The sequence below is a fragment of the Ammospiza caudacuta genome, chromosome 34, assembly GCF_027887145.1.
Source record: "Ammospiza caudacuta isolate bAmmCau1 chromosome 34, bAmmCau1.pri, whole genome shotgun sequence".
Taxonomy (NCBI): domain Eukaryota; kingdom Metazoa; phylum Chordata; class Aves; order Passeriformes; family Passerellidae; genus Ammospiza; species Ammospiza caudacuta.
Genome location: NC_080626.1, coordinates 3,167,601 through 3,181,611, shown reverse-complemented (window position 1 = coordinate 3,181,611; position 14,011 = coordinate 3,167,601). Strand labels below are relative to the sequence as shown.

Genomic DNA, 14,011 nt, shown 5'->3' with positions numbered 1-14,011 from the left:
TGGCCGGCCACACGCTGGGCTCATTGTGAGGCCGTGGTGATGAGTGACGGTACGTATAACCAATAAGAGGGAAGAGTGGGAGGGAAGTGGCCAATTAGAGGAGAGGAAGGCGGCGGGGTTTAGCCAATGGAAGGGAGGGGAGGGCCCCGCGCTGTTTTAGCTAATGAAAAGACAGCGTGGCTTGATCGGCCTCTCTCCGGACCAATAGCACGCCACCAACGCCGCTAACCAATGAGGTAGCGCCGCCGCTTCCACCAATCATTTCGCAGAGCGCCTCACGGAGGGGGCGGGACTCCCCGCGGGCAGCCAATCGCAGCGGCGGCGCGGGAGGCGGGCGGCCAATGGGGATGGCGGAGCGGGCGGCGGGAGCGGGCGGGCGGCGGCGCCGGGGCCGCTCCGGGCCCGGTACCGGCGGCGGCCCCGGCCGGTCCCGCGGCCGCGGCGCTGCGGTAACGGCCGGGACGGGGCTCCCGGGGCTCGCCCCGTGCTCGGGGTCCCGCCCCGCGGCAGCTCCCGGTGACGCTCCCGGTGCTGCAGGCGCGGCGGAGGCGGCGGCGGCGGCAGCCGCAGCCCATGCGGGCACGGGCGACGGCGGTGACGGCGCGGGAGCTGTGCGAGAACGATGACCTGGCCACGAGCCTCGTGCTGGACTCGGTGCTCGGATTCCGGACGCACAAAATGGGCGTCAGGTGAGCCCGGGACACCGGGACGGGACACCGGGGACACCGGGGGGAGAGCCGCGCTTCTGAGGGGGCAGCGGGACGTGGCGGGGAGCGCCCGGAGGGGCAGAACGGGGCGGTGCGGGGGTGGGGAGGGTTCCCTCTGCCGGGGGTGTCGCCTCCGGGGGTGCCCGGGGAGCGGGGTCCCAGTCCCGGTGTGCGGGATCCCCGTCCCGGTGTGCGGGATCCCCGTCCCGGTGTGCGGGATCCCAGTCCCGGTGTGCGGGATCCCCGTCCCGGTGTATGGAGTCCCAGTCCCGGTGTGCGGGATCCCCGTCCCGGTGTGTGGAGTCCCAGTCCCGGTGTGCGCTGTCCCTGTTCCGGCGTCCCCATCCCGGTACCCAGTCTCTCCCGGTCCCGGTTCCGGGTGTCCCCGTTCCGGTACCGAGTCTCCCGTTCCCGCTGTCCCTGTCCCGGTCTCGAGTCTCTCCCGGTCCCGGTTCCCGGTGTCCCCGTTCCGGTACCGAGTCTCTCCCCGTCTCACTGTTCCCATCCCGGAGGTCCCGATGCTTTCCCGGTTCCCGTTCTCCAGTCCCGTTCCCGCTGTCCTGTCCCGGTACCGAGTCTCTCCCCGTCCCTGTCCCGTTCCCGGTTCCCGCTTTCCCATTACCGATTCTCCCCGTTGCCAGCCCGTTACCGGCGCTGCGGCGGCGGGCGCAGCTCCGCGCGGCCATCGCGGCTGTCCCGGCTCTGTCCCGTTCCCGTTCCCGACTCCCCCGTTTCCCGTTGCCAGCCCGTTACCGGCGCTGCGGTGGCGGGCGCAGCTCCGCGCGGCCATCGCGGCGTTCCGGCTCTGTCCCGTTCCCTGTGTCCCGTTCCCGTTCCCGACTCCCCCGTTTCCCGTTGCCAGCCCGTTACCGGCGCTGCGGCGGCGGGCGCAGCTCCGCGCGGCCATCGCGGCGTTCCGGCAGCGGCGGGACCTCGAGGCCGCCTGGCGGACGCTGAGCGGGGCCTGGGCCCCCGCGTTCTTCCGCCAGCGGCGCCCGGCGCAGCGGGCAGCGCTCAAAATCCACGTACGGGGGGCAAACGGGGGTCCGGGGGGGGGTTTGGGGGGTCCATGTGGGGTCTGTAGCGGGGTTCGGGGGGTCCTGGGGGGCACTTCGGGGGTCCTGGGGGGCATTTGGGGGTCCCTGGGGGGGGTTTGGGGGGTCCTGGGGGGCATTGAGGGTCCCTATGGGGAGCATAGGGGGGTTTGGGGGGTCCTGGGAGAATCTGGGGGTCCCTGGGGGGGGGTTTGGGGGGTCCTGGGGGGCTTTGAGGGTCCCTATGGGAGATGTAGGGGGGTCTGAGTGGCTCTTTGGGGGGGTTGGGGGGTCCCTGGGGGGCTTTGAGGGTCCCTATGGGGAGTATAGGGGGGTTTGGGGGTCCCTGCAGGGGGTTGGGGGAGTCAGGAGGGATTTGGGGGTCCCTATGGAGAGTCTGGGGGGTCTTTGGGGGTCCCTGGGGGGGGTTTGGGGGGTCCTGGGAGAATCTGGGGGTCCCTGGGGGGGGTTTGGGGGGTCCTGGGGGGCTTTGAGGGTCCCTATGGGAGGTGTAGGGGGGTCTGAGTGGCTCTTTGGGGGTCCCTGGGGGGGGTTTGGGGGGTCCTGGGGGGCATTTGGGGGGTCCCTATGGGGTCTGTAGGGGGGTTTGGGGGGTCCTGGGGGGGGTTTGGGGGGGTCCTGGGGGGCTTTGAGGGTCCCTATGGGGTCTGTAGGGGGGTTTGGGGGGTCCTGGGAGAATCTGGGGGTCCCTGGGGGGGGTTTGGGGGGTCCTGGGGGGCATTTGGGGGGTCCCTATGGGGTCTGTAGGGGGGTTTGGGGGGTCCTGGGAGAATCTGGGGGTCCCTGGGGGGGGGTTTGGGGGGTCCTTGAGGGGTTTAGGGGACCCTATGGGAGATGTAGGGGGGTCTGAGTGGCTCTTTGGGGGTCCCTGGGGGGGGGTTTGGGGGGTCCTGGGGGGCTTTGAGGGTCCCTATGGGGAGTATAGGGGGGTTTGGGGGTCCCTGCAGGGGGTTGGGGGAGTCAGGAGGGATTTGGGGATCCCTATGGAGAGTCTGGGGGGTCTTTGGGGGTCCCTGGAGGGGGTTTGGGAGGTCCCTGGGGGCATTTGGGGAGTCCTGGGGGGCTTTGGGGGGTCCCTGGAGGTGTTTGGGGGGTCCCTGGGGGGCTTTGGGGGTGGGGGATGCACTGGGGGGTTCCTTATTGGGGGTCTGGGGGGAGTCCTGGGTGGTTCTCGGGGGTCTCCGGGGTCTTTAGGGGTCCCTATAGGGGGTCCTGGGGGGATCTGGGGATCCCTATGGGGGTATAGGGGGGTCTGGGGGGCTCGTTGGGGGTCCCTGGAGGGGTTTGGGGGGCTCTGGGTGAGTTTGGGGGTCCCTATGGGGGGCTCTCAGGGGTCAGTGGGGCACAGGGAGGGATTTGGGGGCTCAGTGGGGGTCCCGAGCCCCCCTGGTTCCCCCCCGACCCTCCCCAGGTGTTCCGGTACCTGCGGACGCTCCTGCCCGAGAGCGGCTTCAGCATCCAGCGCTGCACCCGCTACAGCCGGGACACCAACGGCGCCAGGGTGGTGTCAACCCGCACGTGGTGAGCCCAAAAACCCCAAAATACACCCCAAAAACTGCCCTGGAACCCCAAAAACTGCCCTGAAATCTGTGAAACACCATAAAATACCCAAAAACCCCCAAATCCCCCCAAAAGCGCTGCACCCGCTACAGCCGGGACACCAACGGCACCAGGGTGGTGTCCACCCGCACGTGGTGAGCCCAAAATCCCCAAAATACACCCCAAAAACTGCCCTGGAACCCCAAAAACTGCCCTGAAATCTGTAAAATACCATAAAATACCCAAAAACCCCCAAATCCCCCCAAAAACACTGCACCCGCTACAGCCGGGACACCAACGGCACCAGGGTGGTGTCCACCCGCACGTGGTGAGCCCAAAATCCCCAAAATACACCCCAAAAACTGCCCTGAAATCTGTGAAACACCATAAAATACCCAAAAACCCCCAAATCCCCCCAAAAGCGCTGCACCCGCTACAGCCGGCACACCAACGGTGCCACGGTGGTGTCAACCCGCACGTGGTGAGCCCAAAAACCCCAAAATACACCCCAAAAACTGCCCTGGAACCCCAAAAACTGCCCTGAAATCTGTAAAATACCATAAAATACCCAAAAACCCCCAAATCCCCCCAAAAACACTGCACCCGCTACAGCCGGCACACCAACGGCACCAGGGTGGTGTCCACCCGCACGTGGTGAGCCCAAAAACCCCAAAATACACCCCAAAAACTGCCCTGGAACCCCAAAAACTGCCCTGAAATCTTAATTAATTTAAACAGACGTTAATATGCAAGCCATTGCTTTGCTTATTCTTAATGCTTTAATTCTTACATAATTTTTGCAGTAACAAATCTTATAACCGCTACTTAACTCTATATTTCTGTTATCTCTAAAACCCACCTTTTAAACTTCCCAAAACCCTCTAAATTTTAAAAATCTCCACAAAATTTGGGGTTTTTTCCCCGTTTTTGGGTGTGCGGGCAGAAGCACAAGATGCTGGAGCTGCTGGGGGGCTACAGCGTGGAGCTGCAGGGCTTAACCTTATTTCTGTGAGCTTTAAACCCACCTTTTACAACTTTCCTAAAGCAATCTAACTTTTAAATTTTTCCCCAAAATATGCTCTTTTTCCCATTTTTCAGTGTAGGCAGAATCATGAGACGCTGGAGCTGCTGGGGCGGCTGCAGCGTGGAGCTGCGGGGCCTAACTCCGCAGCCCTGCTATCTCTAGAATTTACCTTTAATAAATCTCCCAAATCTCTCTATATTTTAGAAAATCCCCTAAAATGTGTTATTTTCCCTGTTTTTCGCTGTACAGGCAGAAGCACGAGACGCTGGAGCTGCTGGGGCGGCTGCAGCGTGGAGCTGCGGGGCCTAACTCCGCAGCCCTGCTATCTCTAGAATTTACCTTTAATAAATCTCCCAAACCTCTCTATATTTTAGAAAATCCCCTAAAATGTGTTATTTTCCCTGTTTTTCGCTGCACAGGCAGAAGCACGAGACGCTGGAGCTGCTGGGCGGCTGCAGCGTGGAGCTGCGGGGCTCGGACCGGGCGCTGCTGCGGGCGGGCGACAACGACTTCAGCCTCATGTACTCCACCCGCCGCAGGAAAACCCAGCTCTGGCTGGGGCCTGCTGCCTTCATCAACCACGGTGGGAGCCCAAAACTGCCCCAAAGTCCGGATAAAACACAAAAAAATCTGTCCTGCAGCTTCCCCCCCTCCCTGCCGCGCAAGGCCCCCGAGCGCCCTCAGGGCTCACCTGGGCGTGGTGGGGCCTTGAGTGGCTGCTGATGGTGCTGCTTTGTCCTCAGATTGTCGGCCCAACTGCAGGGTGAGTTTAAAGAGGGGATTTTGGGGTTTTTTTGTGGGTTTGGGGTGAGAATGGTTGGGTTTGGGGTGGGGTTTGGCGTGGGGAGTGTGAGGGGAGAAAAGGGCGGGAAAACGTGAGGGGAGAAAAGGGCGGGAAAACGTGAGGGGAAAAAAAGGCGGGAAAATGTGAGGGGAAAATGAAGAGAAATGTGAGGGAAAATGGGGGGAAATGTGAGGGGAAAATGGAGAGAAATGTGACGGGAAAAGGGTGGGAAATGTGAGGGGAATATGGGGGGAAATGTGAGAGGAAAATTGAGAGAAACGTGATGGGAAAAGGGTGGGAAATGTGAGGGGAATATGGGGGCAAATGTGAGGGGAGAAAAGGGCGGGAAAACGTGAGGGGAAAATGGAGAGAAATGTGAAGGGAACATGGAGAGAAATGTGAGGGGGAAAAGGGAGAGAAACATGAGGAGAAAAATGGCAGGACGTGTGAGGGAAAATTTGGAGAAATATGAGGGGAGAATGGAGAGAAATGTGAGGGGAAAATGGAAGGAAATGTGAGGGGAAAAGAGAGAGGAACATGAAGAGGGGAAAAGGGTGGGAAAACGTGAGGGGAAAAGGGGGAGAAATGTGAAGGGAAAATAGAGGAATGTCAGGGGAAAATGGAGAGAAACATGAGGGGAAAAGTGTGGGAAATGTGAGGGGAAAATGGGGGGAAACATGAGGGGAAAAGGGCAGGAAACGTGAGGGGAAAAAGAAAATGTGAGGGGGGAAGGTCTCTCTCCCGTTTTTGGGTCCCATTTTTGGTCTCACTGTTTCTCTCCTGTTTTTGGGGCTCTCTGCCATTTCTGGGATCCCATTTTCGAGGCTCTCTGTCACTTTTGGGGTCCCATTTTCGGGATTCTCTCCCGTTTTTGAGGTCCCATTTTCAGGATTCTCTCCCGGTTTTGAGGTCCCATTTTCAGGGATTCTCTCCCATTTTTGGTTCCCCATTTTCGGGGATATCTCATTTTTGGGATCCCCATTTTTGGTGTCACCACGTCTCTCCCATTTCGGGCGCAGCTGGTGTCGGCGCCGGGCGGGGCGCGGGTGCAGGCGCTGCAGGACATCCCCCCCCGGGCAGAAATCACCTGTTTCTATGGCGACGGCTTCTTCGGCGAGGGCAACCGCGGCTGCGAGTGCCGCACCTGCGAGAGGTACCCCAAAATCCTGAGGGGGACACCAAAATCCCCAGAATCCTCAGGGGGACTCCAAAAAAACCCGACCCCAAAAACCCCAAAAACCTGAGTGGGACCCCAGAATCCCTGATAGGGACACCAAAATTCTGACCCCAAAAACCCCAGAATCCTGAGGGGGACACCAAAAATACCTGACCCCAAAAACCCCAAAATCCTGAGGGGGACACCAAGAAAACCTGACCCCAAAAACCCGACCCCAAAAACCCCAAAATCCTGAGGGGGACCCCCAAATCCCTGACAGGGACACCAAAATCCTGACGCCAAAAACCCCAAAATCCTGAGTGGGACACCAAGAAAACCTGACCCCAAAAACCTGACCCCAAAAACCCCAAAATTCTGAGGTGGACTCCAAAAAAACTTGACCCCAAAAACCCCAAAATCCTGAGGGGGACTCCAAAAAAACCTGACCCCAAAAACCCCAAAATCCTGAGGGGGAACCCAAAAAAACCTGACCCCAAAAACCCCAAAATCCTCAGGGGGACTCCCGAATTCCTGACAGGGACACCAAAAACCTGACCCCAAAAACCCCAAAATCATGAGGGGGACTCCAAAAAAACCCGAACCCAAAAACCCCAAAATCCTGAGGGGGACTCCAAAAAAACCCGACCCCCAAAACCCCCAAAATCCTGAGTGGGACCCCGAATCCCTGACAGGGACACCAAAATCCTGACCCCAAAAACCCCAAAATCCTGAGGGGGACACCAAAATCCTGACCCCAAAAACCCCAAAATCCTGAGTGGGAGCCCCCAAATCCCTGACAAGGACACCAAATACCTGACCCCAAAAACCCCAAAATCCTCAGGGGGACTCCAAAAATACCTGACCCCAAAACCACCAAAATCCTGAGGGGGACTCCAAAAAAACCTGACCCCAAAAACCCCAAAATCCTGAGGGGGACACAAAAAAATCCTGACCCCAAAAACCCCAAAATCCTGAGGGGGACTCCAAAAAATCCTGACCCCAAAAACCCCAAAATCCTGAGAGGGACCCCGAATCCCTGACAGGGACACCAAAATCCTGACCCCAAAAACCCCAAAATCCTGAGAGGGAACCCCAAAAAATCCTGACCCCAAAAACCCCAAAATCCTGAGTGGGAGCCCCCAAATCCCTGACAAGGACACCAAATACCTGACCCCAAAAACCCCAAAATCCTGAGGGGGACTCCAAAAAAACCTGACCCCAAAAACCCCAAAATCCTGAGGGGGACACAAAAAAATCCTGACCCCAAAAACCCCAAAATCCTGAGGGGGACTCCAAAAATCCTGACCCCAAAAACCCCAAAATCCTGAGTGGGAGCCCCCAAATCTCTGACAAGGACACCAAATACCTGACCCCAAAAACCCCAAAATCCTCAGGGGGACTCCAAAAATACCTGACCCCAAAAACCCCAAAATCCTGAGGGGGACACAAAAAAATCCTGACCCCAAAAACCCCAAAATCCTCAGGGGGAACCCCAAAAAAACCCGACCCCAAAAACCCCAAAATCCTGAGGGGGACCCCCAAATCCCTGACAAGGACACCAAATACCTGACCCCAAAAACCCCAAAATCCTGAGGGGGACTCCAAAAATACCTGACCCCAAAACCACCAAAATCCTGAGGGGGACTCCAAAAAAACCTGACCCCAAAAACCCCAAAATCCTGAGGGGGACACAAAAAAATCCTGACCCCAAAAACCCCAAAATCCTGAGTGGGAGCCCCCGAATCCCTGACAGGGACACCAAAATCCTGACCCCAAAAACCCCAAAATCCTGAGAGGGAACCCCAAAAAAACCTGACCCCAAAAACCCCAAAATCCTGAGGGGAACCCCAAAAAATCCTGACCCCAAAAACCCCAAAATCCTGAGAGGGACCCCGAATCCCTGACAGGGACACCAAAATCCTGACCCCAAAAACCCCAAAATCCTGAGAGGGAACCCCAAAAAATCCTGACCCCAAAAACCCCAAAATCCTGAGTGGGAGCCCCCAAATCTCTGACAAGGACACCAAATACCTGACCCCAAAAACCCCAAAATCCTGAGGGGGACTCCAAAAAATCCTGACCCCAAAAACCCCAAAATCCTGAGAGGGACCCCGAATCCCTGACAGGGACACCAAAATCCTGACCCCAAAAACCCCAAAATCCTGAGAGGGAACCCCAAAAAATCCTGACCCCAAAAACCCCAAAATCCTGAGTGGGAGCCCCCAAATCTCTGACAAGGACACCAAATACCTGACCCCAAAAACCCCAAAATCCTGAGGGGGACTCCAAAAAAACCCGACCCCCAAAAACACCAAAATCCTGAGGGGAACCCCAAAAAATCCTGACCCCAAAAACCCCAAAATCCTGAGGGGGACTCCAAAAAATCCTGACCCCAAAAACCCCAAAATCCTGAGGGGGACTCCAAAAAAACCTGACCCCAAAAACCCCAAAATCCTGAGGGGGACTCCAAAAAAACCTGACCCCAAAAACCCCAAAATCCTGAGGGGGACTCCAAAAAATCCTGACCCCAAAAACCCCAAAATCCTGAGTGGGAGCCCCCAAATCCCTGACAAGGACACCAAATACCTGACCCCAAAACCCCCAAAATCCTCAGGGGGACTCCAAAAATACCTGACCCCAAAAACACCAAAATCCTGAGGGGGACTCCAAAAAAACCTGACCCCAAAAACCCCAAAATCCTGAGGGGGAACCCCAAAAAATCCCGACCCCAAAAACCCCAAAATCCTGAGGGGGACCCCCTAAATTTTGGGTGGGGGTCCCTAATTCCCGGTTGGAACTCCCCAGTTTGGGTCTGGGGTCCCTAATTGCTGTTTCCTCCCCCCAAATTTGGGTCTGGGGTCCCCACTTCCAGGGTGAGGCTCCCGAATTCAGGGGTGGGACTGCCCAGTTTGGGTCTGGGGTCCCCAATTTGGGTTTGGGGTCCCTAACCCCCCTCCCCCTTAATTTGGGTCTGGACACCCCAATTTGGGTCTGGGGTCCCTGACCCCCCTCCTCTGTCCCCCAATTTGGGTCTGGGGTCCCCAATTTGGGTCTGGGGTCCCTGACCCCCCTGCCCTCTCCCCCAATTTGGGTCTGGGGTCCCTGACCCCCCTCCTCTGCCCCCCAATTTGGGTCTGGGGTCCCTGACCCCCCTCCTCTGCCCCCCAATTTGGGTCTGGGGTCCCCAATTTGGGTCTGGGGTCCCTGACCCCCCTCCTCTGCCCCCCAATTTGGGTCTGGGGTCCCTGACCCCCCTCCCCTCCCCCCCAATTTGGGTCTGGGGTCCCCAATTTGGGTCTGGGGTCCCTGACCCCCCTCCCCTCTCCCCAATTTGGGTCTGGGGTCCCTGACCCCCCTCCCTCCCCCCCAATTTGGGTCTGGGGTCCCTGACCCCCTTCCCCTCTCCCCAGTTTGGGTCTGGGGTCCCTGACCCCCCTCCTCTGCCCCCAATTTGGGTCTGGGGTCCCCAATTTGGGTCTGGGGTCCCTGACCCCCCTCCCCTCTCCCCAATTTGGGTCTGGGGTCCCTGACCCCCCTCCCCTCCCCCCCAATTTGGGTCTGGGGTCCCTGACCCCCCTCCCCTCCCCCCCCAATTTGGGTCTGGGGTCCCCAATTTGGGTCTGGGGTCCCTGACCCCCCTCCCCTCTCCCCAATTTGGGTCTGGGGTCCCTGACCCCCCTCCCCTCCCCCCCAATTTGGGTCTGGGGTCCCCAATTTGGGTCTGGGGTCCCTGACCCCCTTCCCCTCTCCCCAATTTGGGTCTGGGGTCCCTGACCCCCCTCCCCTCTCCCCAATTTGGGTCTGGGGTCCCTGACCCCCCTCCCTCCCCCCCAATTTGGGTCTGGGGTCCCTGACCCCCTTCCCCTCTCCCCAATTTGGGTCTGGGGTCCCTGACCCCCCTCCTCTGCCCCCAATTTGGGTCTGGGGTCCCCAATTTGGGTCTGGGGTCCCTGACCCCCCTGCCCTCTCCCCCAATTTGGGTCTGGGGTCCCTGACCCCCCTCCTCTGCCCCCCAATTTGGGTCTGGGGTCCCTGACCCCCCTCCTCTGCCCCCCAATTTGGGTCTGGGGTCCCCAATTTGGGTCTGGGGTCCCTGACCCCCCTCCCTCTCCCCCAATTTGGGTCTGGGGTCCCTGACCCCCCTCCCCTCCCCCCCAATTTGGGTCTGGGGTCCCTGACCCCCCTCCTCTGTCCCCCAATTTGGGTCTGGGGTCCCCAATTTGGGTCTGGGGTCCCTGACCCCCTTCCCCTCTCCCCAATTTGGGTCTGGGGTCCCTGACCCCCCTCCCCCCCCCCCCAATTTGGGTCTGGGGTCCCCAATTTGGGTCTGGGGTCCCTGACCCCCTTCCCCTCTCCCCAATTTGGGTCTGGGGTCCCTGACCCCCCTCCCTCCCCCCCAATTTGGGTCTGGGGTCCCTGACCCCCCTCCTCTGTCCCCCAATTTGGGTCTGGGGTCCCTGACCCCCTTCCCCTCTCCCCAATTTGGGTCTGGGCTCCCTGACCCCCCTGCCCTCCCCCCCAATTTGGGTCTGGGGTCCCTGACCCCCCTGCCCTCCCCCCCAGTTTGGGTCTGGGGTCCCCAATTTGGGTCTGGGGTCCCTGACCCCCCTCCCCTCCCCCCAGGCTCGGCCAGGGCGCGTTCCGGGCCCGCGGGGGGGGGAGGGGCAACCCCGCCCCCTCCCCTCCCCCCCCTCGGGACCCCCCCCCGAAATACGAGCTGCGCGAGACCGACGTGCGCATGCGCCGAGGGGCGGGGCCGGGCCACAACGGGGCGGCGCCTGCCCAAAAACGGCGGAACCGGAACCGGCAGCGGCGGCGGCGCCCCCTCCCCACACCGGGGCGCCCCCTCCTCAATTCGGGGCGCGACCCCAATTCGGGGCGCCCCCTCCCCAATTCGGGGCGCCCCCTCCCCGGGCGGGAGCCGCGCGTGTCCCTTCACGACTGCGTGTCCTGCGGGCCGCGCTGCCGGCTGCGCTCGGGGGTGCCCGTGGTGCGCATGCGCGGCGGCGCCGCGGCGACCCCCGAGCGCGCCCCCGAGCGCCCCGCGGCGCCCCCAGACCCAAAACTGGCGCTGTACGCGCACGTGCGCCTGCGCGGCGGCGCCCCCAAAGCCGGCTCGCTCTGGGGGGATTTGGGGGGCATCTGGGGGGTCCTGGGCGGGCTCGGGGGGCTGCACATGGCGCTGCCCCCCGACCGCACCGAGCCGTGAGCGCCCCAAATCTGGGGGGTCTGGGGGATTCCGGGGGGATTCTGGGGGGGCTGGAGATGGTGCTGGACCCCAACTGTGAGCGCCCCAAATTTGGGGGGTCTGGGGGATTTTGGGGGGATTCTGGGGGGCTGGAGATGGTGCTGGACCCCGAGCTGGGAGCGCCCCAAATCTGAGGGGTCTGGGGGCTTCTGGGGGGATTCTGGGGGGTCTGGAGATGGTGCTGCGCCCCAAATCTGAGGGGTCTGGGGGCTTCTGGGGGGATTTTGGGGGGTCTGGAAATGGTGCTGGACCCCAACTGTGAGCGCCCCAAATTTGGGGGGTCTGGGGGATTTTGGGGGGATTCTGGGGGGCTGGAGATGGTGCTGGACCCCAACTGTGAGCGCCCCAAATCTGAGGGGTCTGGGGGATTTTGGGGGGATTTTGGGGGGTCTGGAAATGGTGCTCCCCCCCAAGCTGTGAGCCCCCCAAATTTGGGGGGTCTGGGGGATTTTGGGGGGATTCTGGGGGGGCTGGAGATGGTGCTGCACCTCAACCACAGCGAGCCGTGAGCGCCCCAAATTTGGGGGGTCTGGGGGCTTCTGGGGGGATTCTGGGGGGATTTTGGGGGTGTGGAAATGGCGCTGCCCCCCAACTGTGAGCGCCCCAAATTTGGGGAGATTTTGGGTTTTTTTGGGGGTCTGGAAATGGTGCTGCATCCCAACTGTGAGCGCCCCAAATTTGGGGGGATTTTGGGTTTTTTGGGGGGATTTTTGGGGGTGTGGAAATGGCGCTGTCCCCCAACTGTGAGTGACCCAAATTTGGGGGGATTTTGGGATTTTTGGGGGTGTGGAAATGGCGCTGCCCCCCAACTGTGAGCGCCCCAAATTTGGGGGGATTTGGGTTTTTTGGGGGGGATTTTTGGGGTCTGGAAATGGTGCTGCATCCCAACTGTGAGCGCCCCAAATTTGGGGGGATTTTGGGTTTTTTGGGGGTTTTTTGGGGGATTTTGGGTTTTTTGGGTTTTTTGGAGATGGCGCTGCCCCCCAAGCTGGGAGCGCCCCAAATTTGGGGGTTTTTGGGGGGGATTTTGGAGGGGTTTGGGGGGGCTGGCCACCCCAAATTTGGGGGGGTTTTCGGGGGATTTTGGGGGGGCCCGGAACTGCTGCCGCCCCCCACCCCCATCGAGCCATAAGGACCCCAAATTTTGGGGTTTTTTTGGGGGGAATTTGGGGGGTTTTGAGGGGCCAGATCCCTCCGTGGGGGGGAGGGGAGATTTGGGGAGGGGGCAGGGATGGATTTGGGGAGGGGGAGCCCCCCCGGTTTGGGGAAGGGGCTGCATTTTGGGGGGTTAGACCCGGATTTTGGGGGTTAAATGCGGATTTTGAGGGGTTACAGCTGGATTTTGGGGGCTCAAACCCGGATTTTGGGGGGTTAAACCCGGATTTTGGGGGGTTAAACCCGGATTTTGGGGGGTTAAACCCGGATTTTGGCATCTGGACCTGGATTTTGGGGCGTTAGAGCTGAATTTGGGGGGGCTTAAATCTGGATTTTTGGGGTTGGACCCCAGTTTTGGGGGATTAGAGCTGGATTTTGGGGGATTAAACCCGGATTTTGGGGGGTTAAACCCGGATTTTTGGGGTTAAACACAGATTTTGAGGGGTTAAACCCGGATTTTGGGGGCTCAAACCCGGATTTTGGGGATTCAAACCCGGATTTTGGGGGTTAAACCCGGATTTTGGAGATTTAAACCGGATTTTGGGGGTTAAATGCAGATTTTGAGGGGTTACAGCTGAATTTTGGAGGTAAAATCCGGATTTTGGGGGGGTTAGACCTGGATTTTGGGGGGTTAAACCCGGATTTTGGCATCTGGACCTGGATTTTGGGGCGTTAGAGCTGAATTTGGGGGGGCTTAAATCTGGATTTTTGGGGTTGGACCCCAGTTTTGGGGGATTAGAGCTGGATTTTGGGGGATTAAACCCGGATTTTGGGGGATTAGAGCTGGATTTTGGGGAATTAAACCCGGATTTTGGGGGATTAAACCCGGATTTTGGGGGGTTAAACCCGGATTTTGGGGGGTTTAACCCGGATTTTGGGGGTTTAACCCGGATTTTGGGGGATTAGAGCTGGATTTTGGGGGCTCAAACCCAGATTTTGGGATTTAAACCCGGATTTTGGGGATTTAAACCCGGATTTTGGGGGATTAGAGCTGGATTTTGGGGGATTAAACCCGGATTTTGGGGGCGTAAACCCGGATTTTTGGGGTTAAACACAGATTTTGAGGGGTTAAACCCGGATTTTGGGGGGGTTAGACCCAGATTTTGGGGGTTAAACCCAGATTTTGGGGGATTAGAGCTGGATTTTGGGGGTCTGGACCTGGATTTTGGGGGTAAAATCTGGATTTTGGGGAGTAAAATCCGGATTTTGGGGGCGTAAACCCGGATTTTTGGGGTTAAACACAGATTTTGAGGGGTTAAACCCGGATTTTGGAAGGTTTAAACCCGGATTTTGGGGTTTACAGCTGAATTTGGGGGGTCTGGACCTGGATTTTGGGGCGTTAG

General features: G+C 59.5%; 1 protein-coding gene across 1 annotated transcript; it reads left to right on the top strand.

Annotated features, from left to right (window-relative positions):
• The first annotated feature begins 347 nt into the window (after positions 1-347).
• On the top strand, positions 348-11,474 carry KMT5C (lysine methyltransferase 5C). The gene is made up of 8 exons (XM_058822698.1): positions 348-449; positions 538-689; positions 1,570-1,732; positions 3,174-3,283; positions 4,745-4,908; positions 5,069-5,088; positions 6,129-6,262; positions 10,889-11,474. The coding sequence occupies exons 1-8, from the start codon at positions 348-350 to the stop codon at positions 11,472-11,474; spliced, it is 1,431 nt and encodes a 476-aa protein (XP_058678681.1).
• Positions 11,475-14,011: the final 2,537 nt, after the last annotated feature.